The following is a 16391-nucleotide window of genomic DNA, read 5'->3' on the forward strand; positions in this document are numbered from 1 at the left end:
AGTGCTTGGTAGCCAGGCCGCCTTCACAGAAAGTTCGACCACCTCCTCCACCAGCAGACTCTGTGACCAGGAGAGTCACAACCAATGTAAAACGAGGGGTCTTATCCCTCATTGACACTTTGAAACAGAAACGCCCTGTCACAGAAACGCCGTAGCTGCATATGTGAAAGGATCCTGTAATATTTACTGAAGATTGAATAGCTACACTAAAGAAGAGGAGCTGATCTCTGGCCTTCCATTCAGTTGCTGATGCTTTGTCTTCAGAGATTAATAACCTAACCAAACAGTGTTAGACAAGCATGTTCTCTCGTCTTGCCACCGTCGTGTGATATGAAAAGAAGCATGACTAATTTTTTTTTGCTGTAAGTTACATCATGAGCAGTGGAAGCTCCCTTTCTTATTGTAAATATCGTGAACATTATGTAACTTCACACACACAGGGAAGAATGTGGCCACACCCCTCCCAGTGAAGCAGCTGAGTCCTTGGAGTGAATGACACCTGGGTTAGTTTCATTGTCTTCTCGACTGGATCTGTCACAAGCAACTTTTAAGTCCTACAGCACTTTGCCCTGTTTTCAACATTGGAGTAGACACTGCATACCGGATACCACTGAATTGCTGTAAAAACAGGATGATGAGTTTTTGTTTTAGTTTTTCATAAAACCGAACCTTTGGTTGACAAAATTGGCTGTTGGCATCAGTATAGAAACCAACTGGCAACTTTCCTTGACGAGCTCTTTGACACATGGACACCATTTCATGTCTACAGCTGTTTGGGGGATGTTGGGAAAAAAAGTGAAGCTTCAAAATTGAAAAACTAAATTTCAGAAATTAAAACAACAAAAAGAGCCTTTCTGTTCAGATGGTTTTCAAACTGATTGATTATTAAGAAAAAGAAAGAGATTAACAAAATCATAATGCATTTTGGGTGGGACATATTTCAAACTTCTGCCTTATACTGTACAATGCAGCTAGAGAATTATAGTTCACTATGGCCATTCTCTACATAAACATTAAAATGAAATATTCCTCGTAAGCCTTTCATCCTTAGTTTGATAATTAGCCAATATGCAACTTGGAGTTGAGGAAATGTCATTTATATTTTAGATCTCCACCACCACGTTGTTTTCCACCTCCTAGGTAAATGTTCTGCTAGGATTCTGCATCTAGCTCAATCTTACCTTAATGCTTTTTGCCCAGAAAGCTGTCTGTCCATCATGTAATGTCCATGGCAACAAACTTCATTAAATTGAACCTTTCTGAATTTATGTATTTAATATTAAAATTTGTTGGACTCTAGATATATTTTTTAATTTATATTTTTTCCATTTATTTTCAAGATTTAAAAATTTCATATCAGAGCAAAATATACATAGGAACAAAGGACTATTTAACAGCCTTCCCAAAAACAGCACTTTTCTGCTTCTCTATCTATAGATGACTTAGCTGTAAAGATAAACAGATTTAGACACCTGTTGATAATGTTTTAAAGAAGAAGTTGCTAAGAAGCTCAATCTAAACATTAGTTTTGTTTACTTTTCAGTGATAAAATTATCATTTTACAACATCGTTGTAAAAGTAATGCTTTATGTTTATCTACTGCTATGTACGTGTCAAAATGGTTTCCACATTCTTATCGTCACATTTGAGCCTTATAAGGTAGAGAAGGTACTAAACACATTTGAGAAATAAAAAATATGAATTAAAGAGGCTCAGTCACCTAGCCTAAGATCTCAAGAAAGTTAGAAAGCCAGAACTAGGACCCATGCTTCTCAACTCCCAGTTATTAAGTTATGCTGCTTCCACACCAGTCAGGAGGAGTCTTTCCAAAATTACTCTGGGCATATCCAGTTATTGTCAGGCAATCTTAGGATTCCCTGTATAAGTAGGGAAGTATGTCCAAATTACTCATGCCGTGATTTAAAACCATTGCCTGCTCTCAGTTTTCCTGCAGTGTGCCTCAAATGTGTCGTAGAGGACAGGATTCTACACGCAGCACATCCTGTTCAACCCACAAGACTATCCAGAGATGATGTTACATGTGGTAGAAATATTCCTAACTCATGATACTTAGCCACCAGAGAACGTGATGGAATGAGTAGGTGGCCTCCTGCCTCTGTTCCCTCTCAGAATTCTGGAATTGTTTGCTAGCACCCTAGTGTTATGACAAAAGAGAGGCCACTCTAGAAATGGATTATACTTCTCACCAGCCTATATACTATTCTACTAAAGTTACCAGTGACATCCTAAGAAATTACTGCATTAAGAAAATCCTTACTGTGCCCTTTGAAAAGCTGTTCAAAATTCAATCTTGATGATCTTTCATCTTGACCTCCACAGTGAAACAAACATTTTAGTGTGATGATAAACTTCAAAATTCTTAAAAACGTGATCCACTTTTATATTGGACATCTCTACCAGAACCCATTCATTTTTTTTAAGGCATACATATGTTTTCAGGATCAAGAATACTGAGCTAGCTTTAAGTAGCAAACTGATTTATATATGCAATTATAGGATGCATTAAGATGAATGATAGCCTTTACATACTGAAAACTTTACTGCAGATACTTTGTTTTAAAAATAGCTTTGCATACTAAATGCAATTAATTTTATAAAATTAATTATGTTAAGCCGTATGTTCAGACACTTTCTGCCATGGCCAAAAAGTATGTATGAAAGTATGTGTGTATTTTCTGTGAAAGGATGCTAGTGTTTTACCTGATATTGTAGTGACACTTCAGTTATCTATGCATTCTTTGTATCTGTGATTTGGTAAACAGGCAGCCATGTTCACTATGCCTTGTATGTCTTATCATTTTTTTAATTAACCTGTTAAATACAGCTTAAAATATTTTTATTTTATTTATTCTATTTTTACTGAAATATACTGCATTATTGTGTTAATGTATTATCTTTACTGGATATTATCTCTCAGTGTATCCAGGTCTAAGTAATCTCAGTGAACTATACGTTGCCTAAAACGTGGTTTTGTAATGATTTGTAGTCACATTTTTATTGGAATATGTATAAGAAAAGGCAAAATACTTAAAAGTTCCTTTTATTTTTTAAAAGCAGCTAGATAGACGCATACTTGCCAACTCACATATGTGCTCCTTGGCCGCATCAAGGGGAATAGCCAACATGCCTATGGCTAAAAACTTTACTTTGCAAACTTAAAGCACTGCTTGGTGCTTCGTTTTTATATCCTTCACAACACGTGTGAGCTCATCTAAGAGACACATGTCCTCCTGCCCTTTGTTTACACCTGGATATATGATCACCCATAGCTAATTAGGACCATTGTTTTTCTTTGTGTCTGTCTTACTGCATGAAGCAACATTAGACCCATTTCCATTAAAATAATCTCTTGGTGATAAACTGTTGGCACTGCTACTTTTTAAAAAATTCCACTTTATGATTTTATGACGAACATTTGTGCGATTCTACTACACAAGGTCATTTACTAGAAGCCCTAAATCTTTCCTCCTCTTCTTATATGACACACACTCATTTCATAAGCATTGCAACACAAACTCAAGATAGCATAAACAATGTGAGAAACATCTCCCTAACTGATATTAGCACAGCTTAACTAGTAAAAGCATTAGCTCTCTAGTTTGCCAGGCTTACTGAACCCAATACACAGCTAACGTGTGTTATACAGCCAGTAAAATGAAGTTTATTTCAGCTTCAGGGAAAAGATACTGCTCACGCTTTATCAGTGAGAGTGCTCCCTGCTATCCAGAGCAGCTTGTTTATCCCAAAAGAACATTTGGTTTTGCTTTCTGCCCCTTTTGCTGTTGACCATTTTTACACATTTAAATGTAAGATGTTGTGAGAATAAACTTAGCTGCGTAAAATGTTTGGCTCATTTATCTGACAGACATCAGTCATACACATCCAGATAGAAATAAAAGTTTAGTGTCTCCACGCCAGTCATTTTATTTTCAAATTATTCTTACCTCAAATTAAAAGTCATTTTAGTAATGTAAGATTCTGCTTTGACTAGTTATTGTATATTTCCACCTGGTAAGAACTAGAAAGTAACTTTAAATTTTGAGTAATTCATCGCATGGTCCTTACTTGGTACTCAGGAAGGACAGCTGGCATTTTGGACATAGAGGCCTGTTCAGTCACCAACTTGATGCTTGTGTAAGCACTCTTTCTAGTGTTAAGAAAGTCCATCTTTCCTTTAAGAGCCTGATATCAAAGAATGAAAGATAGTTGTACAGGCACTAAATCCAAAATGAAAGGTGACTAGAAAAACAGCAGTTGAATCTGGTTTAGTTTAACTGTTAGACATATGGAAGAAGATAAATAGAATTTAAAGTGTGTACCCATTTTTTGTTCATCTTGCATTTCCCCCAGTAGTTTACCTTTTTCCTCAATCAAAAGCAGTTAGTTACTCTCAAAGAGCAAAATTTCATTTGGTTTCAGGTATTATATAGTGGTAAATAATTACACATTAAAAATCTGAATTTGCTATTGGAGTAGCTAAAAACCAGTAATTTCATTACTTTAGATTTTTACAGCACTTTTCTCTAAGAAGCTGAAAAAAGAAAAATGTCAATGTAATCAATATTCTTTACTAGAATTCTCCCATACTGTTTTTAATCCAAAGTATTTCCCTTTTTAGTCTACCAAAATATTTAAATAATTGATCACATCCTTCTTTCTTAGAAGATTCCAAAGAAGAAAACTGCAGGCTTAATGAATGAATGGTTTAACTGAGAATCTCCATATACTTAGAAAAATAATTTATGACAGGATTCATGTTATGAGATACTGAAGATAAGTGGCTAAAGTTGTGATGTGACATGAACCACATGCTGCTATAGAGATCAGAAAAATATCCTGAACTATTTCATAACAGTGTGAGTTTTCTTCTTATAATAACTATTAGCAGAAAATAAAAATCTCAGACCTGCTACTTTTGGACAATGGAATACTCTTCAGCCTGGGGCAGAGGAGAGATGTAAGGAAAGGGATAAAAGATCCCTGGGATAAAATATCAGCTCTTTACTGAACAAAGTTCAGTTCAGCTGCACTGGCCTCCCAGAGGCACGGAAGGCTCTAAGCCAGAGAGGAGGAATAGGAGGAAACCATACTATAACTTTCAGAGCAAAGATTATATAGTTTTTGATTTTTGAAAGTAGTTAAATAAGCTGAGCATTTAAAACATTTCTGTATTTTTTAAGAGTCATAACAGTATTCTTTTGGGATTTAAAAATATTAAGTCTGGTTCAAGTATAAAAAGTCATGTTTCCTTTCTTCACTAACACATTTTACTGGTAAGTGTAACTCTTCAGTTAAAAACATTTATTACTGCTAAAATGAAATTCACCCTTTTTTATCCTCACTTCAAGTGAGAAAATTATACAATATCAGAGCTGAAATAGAACTAAATATTCATCTTGAAGAGGATAATAGCCTACTAAAATCATGCCACCTGAATTGAAATTTAGGAATTTATTTAACACTATTCAACACAACTGGATTCTGAAAACACACTTTAAATTCAAACTCTTTGAATGTGTCTATGAACATGTTTTTAAACAGTAGGATTTATAGTAGTAACATATTTGATTTAATGTCACTTTCTGTTGCCATGATGAAAAAAAAATCAGTAGACCCAGAAATGATAATCATAACCAATTCTTGGAAGGCAACTGATAATACAGTCAAGATGAACTGACTTTTAATATAATTAAAATAGTGCTACAATATATTTTAATTGAGCATCAGAAATGACTTACCAAAGTTTGATTACTGTGTGCCACTTGAAATGACCATCATCTCACCTGATCTTTGAATCATAAATTTGTATAGATTTCTTCAACAATAGGGGTGTCACTTGTATTCAACAGTTTGGCCTCTTCCTCAGAATTACTATTTAGATGGAAATTTGCTTACAGTCACTTTTTTTACAACAGTATTTGGCATAAATAGTTAAAAGGGAGAGCTTATGTTCAGTCTGCTCAGGATCCTTGAGGTTCTTCCAGTGAGAAACAGTTTTCACTCTGTGAATGGACAGCTGAACTACTCCTCACACCTAGAACTTTGGACTTTCCTGTTCTTCCTACTCATACTCAACCTCAGTCACATTACAAAAGCTCATAACATCTCCTATTTTGATGTTTAAGAAAAAAAAATCAACCTCGATAGTGATTGAAAATGTTAAACTACAGCTGACTCGATACTGAAGAGCAATCTATAGTCCGTGCAAGAGCATCTTTTCCAAACCTACGCTTTCTAATAAACTGCCTCACAAGTTAACTTTGAAAAGAAGTCTGTTCTAAGGCACACGGTGTTTCCCTTCAGGAAAAATTGTTGCAGCTTTAAAACCAGTGTCCTAAGTCCAGACAGAAAGTTAACAAGAGTGAGACAAGTTCTAACAGCCGATACCGAGTCTACAACTGGACATTCTAAAACAGATCAGCACCCAGCTACTGAACTCTCTGAATTCTGCTTTGCTTAACTCACCTATATTATTCTCATTTGTCTTAATTCACTTGAAGGTAATAATCACATTTAGAAGATACTAAGTGACCAAAAGGATGAGTATTTTGTGTAGGGATGTCTAACCTTCAGAGAAATATCAGACTTTGAAAAAAAAAATCTACTACTCTTGACCCCTGTAAAAAACACAAGACAGTCAAAGCCATGGTCGAGGATGCCTGGGTAGAGAGGAAGGTAAGTTTTCTTTAGGTTTTTTCCCTCTTCTTGGTATTGATGGTGTGGGAAGATAGCCAGGCATGACAGTCTTGGGCCCAACCCAACGACAGTAAAAATGTTGAGTTGGTATCTGAGATCTGATCCCTTGGGGACTAGAAAATGGCAACATTACTGGAGGCAAAACAATCTCTATGGGTTTCAGTGCAATCATTCTGTCTTCTGGGCGAGGTCTTACAAAGTTTGTCAGCCGTTCGTATGGTCTGGAGGGAGATGTGTTCTTCATAAATGTAGGCACTAAAGGATTGGTGGTGGGCTTGTTGGATTTTCTGACCTGTGAGGAAGAACCCACTTGATTTGTATTCTTCTGTGGAAGAGATGTTTTTGTTGTTAATGTCTCTGACTGATGAGCACTTGCGTTAGTTTCTTGACTCAGGAACTCAGCAATTTTCATCTGGATGCTGCTACTATCAGAAGTGGAAGATTTTGGCAATGACATTTTTGATTTTTTCTTCTTCTTCTCCCGTTTTGAAGGTTTGCCCAACTCGATCCCATCCAGTAGACCCTTTGCTGCAGCACGGGCCAAAACATCTTTCACAGACACTGTCTCAGATGGGTCCCGCTATAATTAAATGTGGGAGTTAACTGTTACTGTGCATATTACAAATATTTATCAGTGTTTCAGTAAAGATAAAAGAGTATCCTTGTTATACTAAAAGAAATAGTTTTTAGACCTTAGTCTCTTAATATATCCTATAAGCCTCAGGAAATTACTTTCTTTGTACTTAAATCTCCCCATTTGTGAACCTGATAGAAAAAAAAAAAAAAGAAGAATTACAGAGCTTCCTTCTTTCTTTTTTTTTTGAATTTTTGAATTTTTATTTATTTTTTTATACAGCAGGTTCTTATTAGTTATCTGTTTTATACATATTAGTGTATATATGTCCAGAGCTTATTTCTTACCTGTGAGCTAAAATGAACTGGATATTGACAAAGTGCTTGGAGAAGTGGGGGTGGAGAAGAGGCAAGGGAAAAACACTCAGGAGGACAATAAAGATAAAAATAGGGATTTCCGCCATACAATAGTAATTCCTTTTCCTGCCCTTTAGCTATTTATGAAATAAGCATACCATTATGAAATGTTCAGAAAGTTCCTATGTTCCTCTTATGAGACTTTGTTGTTTCTTAATTCCTAAGCATGAAATGGATTGGGATTTTTTTTATCCTTACCTCCCTTGTGAGAACAGAAAGAAAACAACCATTGGTAATTTCAGATGGTTCCATTCTGAAAAATTTGTCAGTGGACAAATGTATTTCCTTTAAGGAGCACAGTGGAAGGACAGGGGGACTAAGCCTGCAATAGATAACAGCAAACAATTAATAGTTAGAATGTCTTATTTGCCAATGGAGGGAGACAGTAAATTGCAACCAATTTTCTTTTATTATGTTTTACCCATTTAAACAAAAATTCCAAATAAGAATAAAATGTCAAGGGGAGGGATCAAGATGGTGGAGTAGTAGGATGTGGAGCTAACCTCGTCCCACAAATACATCAAAAATACATCTACATGTGGAACAATTCTCAGAACACCTACTGAACCCTGGCAGAAGACCTCAGACTTCTGAGAGGGCAATAAAATCTCCACATAATCAAGTAGGACAAAAGAAAAAAGAAAAAAAAGAGGGAGAAAGGAATCAGGACAGGACCCTGCGCCCCTGGGAAGGAACTGTGAAACAGGAAAGGTTCCGGCACCCTGTGAAGTCCCCTCACCAGTGGGGAGACCAGCTGGGGTGGAGGGGGAGCTTCAGAGCCTCAGAAGAGAGCACAGAACTGGTGTGCAGCAGGCAGAATGGAAAGAGACCTGCACAGACGGTCAGTCTCACAGCACTGCACTCCCCAGCCTGAGACGTGCGTCCACCAGTGTGGGCGGGGGCTGGGAGCTGAAGCTTGGGCTTTGGAGGTCAGACCTGGGGAGAAGACTGGGGTTGGCTGTGCGGAGACAGCCTTAAGGGGCTGGATTTTGGTATGACTGAAACCAAGGGTGTATGCAGAAGAAGCCCAGGCCCACCATGGAGGCAAGGTGCCATTGTTGAGGGCACGCGAGGGGAGGGGCGGGACCTGACATAGCAGCCTCCTTCCCTGCACATGCACTCTAAGGCGACAGGACACTGCCTGCACGAGCTCCAGGAGCAGGCACCAACCGCTGCTGTGGGCTCAGGGGTGGGCATGAGCCACCGATGCCATCGCAGGCTCCAGGGGCACGAGTGAGCCACCACCACACCGAGAGCTCTGGGAGCGGGTGCCAGCTGCCACCTTTGCGGGCTCTGGGAGAGAACGCCAGCCACTGCTTCTGCACACCCCCTATCAATGGGATAACAGCCAGCACACACTGAGGAAAGAGACAGCAGGCATCCATACTAAAACAACCCTTACACCAAAAATATTAAAACCACACAAGCTACACAGGGCTGCTCCTACATATAAACAGCCCTCCAAGACCACAGTAGATAAGTGTTTCTCCTAAACTCACAGAGTAAGGGAAATATAAGTAAAACAAAGAAGCAGAGGGACCAGTCCCAGTTAAAAGACCAAGAGAATTTCCCTGAAAGAACAAACAATGAAATAGACCTCTTCAGTCTAATAGACGCAGAGTTCAAAAAGGAGATAATGAAAATACTGAAGGAATTAAGAAAGTTTATTGACAGAAATGCAGAATACTGTAAAAAGGAGCTAGAAACTATAAAGAGGAGCCAAGAAAAATTAAAAACTCATTTGCTGAGATGAAAGCTGAGCTAAAGGCAATGAACAGCAGAATGAATAATGCAGAAGAACAAATAAGTGATCTGGAAGATAGAATAATGAAAATCACCCAATCAGAACAGCAGATAGAAAGGCAAATTAAAAAAAAAAAATGAAAGCAATATAAGACATGTATGGGATAATATAAAGCTTGCCAATCTACCCATAATAGGGATTCCAGAGGAGAAGAAGACAGAGAAAAGGGGATCGAAAGTGAATTTGAAGAAATTATGGCTGAAAACTTCTCAAACCTAAAGAAGGAAACAGAAATCCAGGTACAGGAAGCAGAGTCCCAAACAAGATGAACCCAAACAGACCTACATCAAGACATATTGTAATTAAAATGGCGAAAGTTAAAGAGAGGATTCTGAAGGCAGCAAGAGAAAAACAAAGTGTTAGTTACAAGGGAACCCCCATAAGGCTATCAGCTGATTTCTCTACAGAAACGTTACAGTACAGAAGGGAGTGGCAAGATATATTCAAATTCCTAAAAGGGAAAAATGTGCAACCTAGAATACTATACCCAGCAAGATTATCATTTAGAATAGAAGGAGAGACAAAGAATTTCTCAGATAAGCAAAAACTAAAAGAATACAGCAATACTAAACCTATCCTAAAAGAAGTATTGAAAGGTCTTCTCTAAATAGAAGAGAAGCAAGAATGTATAGAAAAGAGAAAATCACAATTGGAAAGTAAATCACTTAAATAGGTCAGTACACAGATTTTTTAAAAATCAAAACATTTTTGTGAAAATGATGACAATGAACAGCAAAAGGATAAACATGAAGATGTAAAAGAGGACATCAAAATCATAAAATGTGGGGAAGGAAAGTAAGAAAATGTAGATTCTTTTTTTTTTAGAATGTGTTTGAGCCCATATGACTATCAGTCTAAAGCAAGTAGATATAGGAAGGGGTTAACATACTTGAAAAACAGAATAACCACAAATCAAAAACACACAATAGATTCACAAAAACCAAAAAGAACACAAGCATAAAATAAAAGGAAATCATCAAACCACAAAAAGAAAAACAAAAGGAAAAAAGAAAGGAACAAAGAAGAAACACAGAATCAACTGGAAAACAAGGTTTAAAATGGCAATAAATACGTATCTATCAATAATTACCTTAAATGTCAATGGACTAAATGCTCCAATCAAAAGACATAGAGTGGCGGATTGGATTAAAAAACAAAAGCCTACAATATGCTGCCTACAAGAGACCCACTTTAGGGCAGGAGACACACATAGATTGAAAGTGAGGGGATGGAAAAAGATATTTCATGCAAACAGAAATGACAAGTGGGGGTCACAATACTCATATAAGACAAAACAGACTTGAAAACAAAGGCCGTAAAGAAAGATAAAGATATATCACTATATAATGATAAAAGGATCAATACAAGAAGAGAATTTTACACTCATTAACATATATGCACCTAATACAGAAGCACCCAAATATATAAAACAAATACTAACAGACATAAAGGGAGAAATTGACGGGAATACAATAATAGTAGGAGACTTTAACACCCCACTCATATCAATGGAAATATCTTCTAGACAGAAAATCAATACGGCAACATAGATCCTAAATGATAAAATTGAGCAGTTAGGGGAGATTAACCAAGATGGCGGAGTAGAAGGACGTGCTCTCACTCCCTCTTGCGAGAGCACCAGAATCACAACTGGCTGCTGGACAATCATTGGCAGGAAGACCCTGGACTTCACCAAGGAGGATACCCCACGTCCAAGGACAGAGGAGAAGCCACAGTGAGACGGTAGGAGGGGCGCAATCAGAGTAAAATCAAATCCCATAACTGCTGGGTGGGTGACTCACAGACTGGCGAACACTTATACCACAGAAGTCCACCCACTGGAGTGAAGGTTCTGAGCCCCACGTCAGTCTTCCCAACCTGGGGGTCCGGCAATGGGAGGAGGAATTCCTAGAGAATCAGACTTTGAAGCCTAGTGGGAATTGATTGCAGGAATTTGACAGGACTGGGGGAAACAGAGACCCCAATCTTGGAGGGCACACACAAAGTAATGTGTGCATCGGGACCCAGGGGAAGGAGCACTGACCCTGGGGGAGACTGAACCAGACCTACCTGCTGGTGTTGGGGGGTCTCCTGCAGAGGCGAGTGGTGGTTCTGTTTCACCGTGGGGATAAGGACACTGGCAGCAGAGATTCTGGGAAGTTCTCCTTGGCGTGAGCCCTCCCAGAGTCTGCCATTAACCCCACCAAAGAGCACGGGTAGGCTCCAGTGTTGGGTTGCCTCAGGCAAAACAACCAACAGGGAGGGAAACCAGCCCCACCCATCAACAGTCAAGTGGATTAAGGTTTTACTGAGCTCTGACCGCCACAGCAACAGGGAGGGAACCCAGCCCCACCCATCAACAGTCAAGTGGATTAAGGTTTTACTGAGCTCTGACCGCCACAGCAACAGTCAGCTCTACCCACCACCAGAGCCTCCCATCAAGCCTCTTAGATAGCCTCAACCACCAGAGGGCAGACAACAGAAGCAAGAAAAACTACAATCCTGCAGCCTGTGGACCAAAAACCACAGTTACAGAAAGATAGAGAAGATGAAAAGGCAGAGGGCTATGTACCAGATGAAGGAACAAGACAAAACCCCAGAAAAAAAACTAAATGAAGTGGAGATAGGCAACCTTCCAGAAAAAGAATTCAGAATAATGATAGTGAAGATGATCCAGGACCTCAGAATAAGAATGGAGGCAAAGATTGAGAAGATGCAAGAAATGATTAACAAAGACCTAGAAGAATTAAAGAACAAACAAACAGAGATGACCAATACAATAACTGAAATGAAAACTACACTAGAAGGAATCAATAGCAGAATAACTGAGGCAGAAGAACGGATAAGTGACCTGGAAGACAGAATGGTGGAATTCACTGCGGCGGAACAGACTAAAGAAAAAAGAATGAAAAGAAATGAAGACAGCCTAAGAGACCTCTGGGACAACATTAAACGCAACAACATTCGCATTATAGGGGTCCCAGAAGGAGAAGAGAGAGAGAAAGGACCAGAGAAAATATTTGAAGAGATTATAGTCGAAAACTTCCCTAACATGGGAAAGGAAATAGCCACCCAAGTCCAGGAAGCACAGCGAGTCCCATATAGGATAAACCCAAGGAGAAACACGCCGAGACACATAGTAATCAAAGTGGCAAAAATTAAAGACAAAGAAAAATTATTGAAAGCAGCAAGGGAAAAACGACAAATAACATACAAGGGAACTCCCATAAGGTTAACAGCTGATTTCTCAGCAGAAACTCTGCAAGCCAGAAGGGAGTGGCATGATATACTTAAAGTGATGAAAGGGAAGAACCTACAACCAAGATTACTCTACCCAGCAAGGATCTCATTTAGATTTGATGGAGAAATCAAAAGCTTTACAGACAAGCAAAAGCTAAGAGAATTCAGCACCACCAAACCAGCTCTACAACAAATGCTAAAGGAACTTCTCTAAGTGGGAAACACAAGAGAAGAAAAGGACCTACAAAAACAAACCCAAAACAATTAAGAAAATGGTCATAGGAACATACATATCGATAACTACCTTAAACGTGAATGGATTAAATGCCCCAACCAAAAGACATAGACTGGCTGAATGGATACAAAAACAAGACCCATATATATGCTGTCTACAAGAGACCCACTTTAGACCTAGGGACACATACAGACTGAAAGTGAGGGGATGGAAAAAGATATTCCATGCAAATGGAAATCAAAAGAAAGCTGGAGTAGCTATACTCATATCGGATAAAATAGACTTTAAAATAAAGAATGTTACAAGAGACAAGGAAGGACACTACATAATGATCCAGGGATCAATCCAAGAAGAAGATATAACAATTATAAATATATATGCACCCAACATAGGAGCACCTCAATACATAAGGCAACTGCTAACAGCTATAAAAGAGGAAATCGACAGTAACACAATAATAGTGGGGGACTTTAACACCTCACTTACACCAATGGACAGATCATCCAAAATGAAAATAAATAAGGAAACAGAAGCTTTAAATGACACAATAGACCAGATAGATTTAATTGATATATATAGGACATTCCATCCAAAAACAGCAGATTACACGTTCTTCCCAAGTGCGCACGGAACATTCTCCAGGATAGATCACATCTTGGGTCACAAATCAAGCCTCAGTAAATTTAAGAAAATTGAAATCATATCGAGCATCTTTTCTGACCACAACGCTATGAGATTAGAAATGAATTACAGGGAAAAAAACGTATAAAGGACAAACACATGGAGGCTAAACAATACGTTACTAAATAACCAAGAGATCACTGAAGAAATCAAAGAGGAAATCAAAAAATACCTAGAGACAAATGACAATGAAAACATGACGACCCAAAACCTATGGGATGCAGCAAAAGCGGTTCTAAGAGGGAAGTTTATAGCTATACAAGCCTACCTAAAGAAACAAGAAAAATCTCAAGTAAACAATCTAACCTTACACCTAAAGAAACTAGAGAAAGAAGAACAAACAAAACCCAAAGTTAGCAGAAGGAAAGAAATCATAAAGATCAGAGCAGAAATAAATGAAATAGAAGCAAAGAAAACAATTGCAAAGATCAATAAAACTAAAAGTTGGTTCTTTGAGAAGATAAACAAAATTGATAAGCCATTAGCCAGACTCATCAAGAAAAAGAGGGAGAGGACTCAAATCAATAAAATCAGAAATGAAAAAGGAGAAGTTACAACAGACACCGCAGAAATACAAAGCATCCTAAGAGACTACTACAAGCAACTCTATGCCAATAAAATGGACAACCTGGAAGAAATGGACAAATTCTTAGAAAGGTATAACCTTCCAAGACTGAATCAGGAAGAAACAGAAAATATGAACAGACCAATCACAAGTAATGAAATTGAAACTGTGATTAAAAATCTTCCAACAAACAAAAGTCCAGGACCAGATGGCTTCACAGGTGAATTCTATCAAACATTTAGAGAAGAGCTAACACCCATCCATCTCAAACTCTTCCAAAAAATTGCAGAGGAGAGAACACTCCCAAACTCATTCTACGAGGCCACAATCACCCTGATACCAAAACCAGACAAAGACACTACAAAAAAAAATTACAGACCAATATCACTGATGAATATAGATGCAAAAATCCTCAACAAAATACTAGCAAACAGAATCCAACAACACATTAAAAGGATCATACACCACGATCAAGTGGGATTTATCCCAGGGATGCAAGGATTCTTCAATATACGCAAATCAATCAATGTGATACACCATATTAACAAATTGAAGAATAAAAACCATATGATCATCTCAATAGATGCAGAAAAAGCTTTTGACAAAATTCAACACCCATTTCTGATAAAAACTCTCCAGAAAGTGGGCATAGAGGGAACCTACCTCAACATAATAAAGGCCATATATGACAAACCCACAGCAAACATCATTCTCAATGGTGAAAAACTGAAAGCATTTCCTCTAAGATCAGGAACGAGACAAGGATGTCCACTCTCACCACTATTATTCAACATAGTTCTGGAAGTCCTAGCCACGGCAATCAGAGAAGAAAAAGAAATAAAAGGAATACAAATTGGAAAAGAAGAAGTAAAACTGTCACTGTTTGCGGATGACATGATACTATACATAGAGAATCCTAAAACTGCCACCAGAAAACTGCTAGAGCTAATTAATGAATATGGTAAAGTTGCAGGATACAAAATTAATGCACAGAAATCTCTTGCATTCCTATACACTAATGATGAAAAATCTGAAAGAGAAATTATGGAAACACTCCCATTTACCATTGCAACAAAAAGAATAAAATACCTAGGAATAAACCTACCTAGGGAGACAAAGGACCTGTATGCAGAAAACTATAAGACACTGATGAAAGAAATTAAAGATGATACCAACAGATGGAGAGATATACCATGTTCTTGGATTGGAAGAATCAACATTGTGAAAATGAGTATACTACCCAAAGCAATCTACAGATTCAATGCAATCCCTATCAAATTACCAATGGCATTTTTTACGGAGCTAGAACAAATCATCTTAAAATTTGTATGGAGAAACAAAAGACCCCGAATAGCCAAAGCAGTCTTGAGGCAAAAAAATGGAGCTGGAGGAATCAGACTCCCTGACTTCAGACTATACTACAAAGCTACAGTAATCAAGACAATATGGTACTGGCACAAAAACAGAAACATAGATCAATGGAACAAGATAGAAAGCCCAGAGGTTAACCCACGCACCTATGGTCAACTAATCTATGACAAAGGAGGCCAGGATATACAATGGAGAAAAGACAGTCTCTTCAGTAAGTGGTGCTGGGAAAACTGGACAGCTACATGTAAAAGAATGAAATTAGAATACTCCCTAACACCATACACAAAAATAAACTCAAAATGGATTAGAGACCTAAATATAAGACTGGACACTATAAAACTCTTAGAGGAAAACATAGGAAGAACACTCTTTGACATAAATCACAGCAAGATCTTTTTTGATCCACCTCCTAGAGGAATGGAAATAAAAACAAAAATAAACAAGTGGGACCTAATGAAACTTCAAAGCTTTTGCACAGCAAAGGAAACCATAAACAAGACGAAAAGACAACCCTCAGAATGGGAGAAAATATTTGCAAATGAATCAACGGACAAAGGATTAATCTCCAAAATATATAAACAGCTCCTTCAGCTCAATATCAAAGAAACAAACACCCCAATCCAAAAATGGGCAGAAGACCTAAATAGACATTTCTCCAAAGAAGACATACAGATGGCCACGAAGCACATGAAAAGATGCTCAACATCACTAATTATTAGACAAATGCAAATCAAAACTACAATGAGGTATCACCTCACTCCTGTTAGAATGGGCATCATCAGAAAATC

The 16391-nt window shown here is 37.9% G+C and overlaps 2 protein-coding genes across 22 annotated transcripts in view; one reads left to right on the forward strand and one right to left on the reverse strand.

Annotated features, from left to right (window-relative positions):
* The window catches only part of APBB2 (amyloid beta precursor protein binding family B member 2), a 364010-nt gene extending 360147 nt beyond the window's left edge, over positions 1 to 3863 (forward strand). For all 19 annotated transcript variants that reach the window (XM_059923127.1, XM_059923130.1, XM_059923126.1 and 16 more), the window contains one exon: positions 1 to 3863. This exon is cut by the window's left edge and continues 13 nt beyond it. In XM_059923127.1, the coding sequence (XP_059779110.1) occupies positions 1 to 155 (155 nt within the window). In that variant the 3' untranslated portion in view covers positions 156 to 3863.
* Positions 3864 to 5556: 1693 nt separating this feature from the next.
* The window catches only part of NSUN7 (NOP2/Sun RNA methyltransferase family member 7), a 67201-nt gene continuing 56366 nt past the window's right edge, over positions 5557 to 16391 (reverse strand). For all 3 annotated transcript variants that reach the window (XM_059923157.1, XM_059923155.1, XM_059923156.1), the window contains 2 exons: positions 7906 to 8029; positions 5557 to 7297 (listed from right to left, as the gene is read on the reverse strand). In XM_059923157.1, the coding sequence (XP_059779140.1) occupies positions 6659 to 7297; positions 7906 to 8029 (763 nt within the window). In that variant the 3' untranslated portion in view covers positions 5557 to 6658. The remainder of the gene's footprint in view (positions 7298 to 7905; positions 8030 to 16391) is intronic.

The sequence above is a fragment of the Balaenoptera ricei genome, chromosome 5, assembly GCF_028023285.1.
Source record: "Balaenoptera ricei isolate mBalRic1 chromosome 5, mBalRic1.hap2, whole genome shotgun sequence".
Lineage (NCBI taxonomy): Eukaryota > Metazoa > Chordata > Mammalia > Artiodactyla > Balaenopteridae > Balaenoptera > Balaenoptera ricei.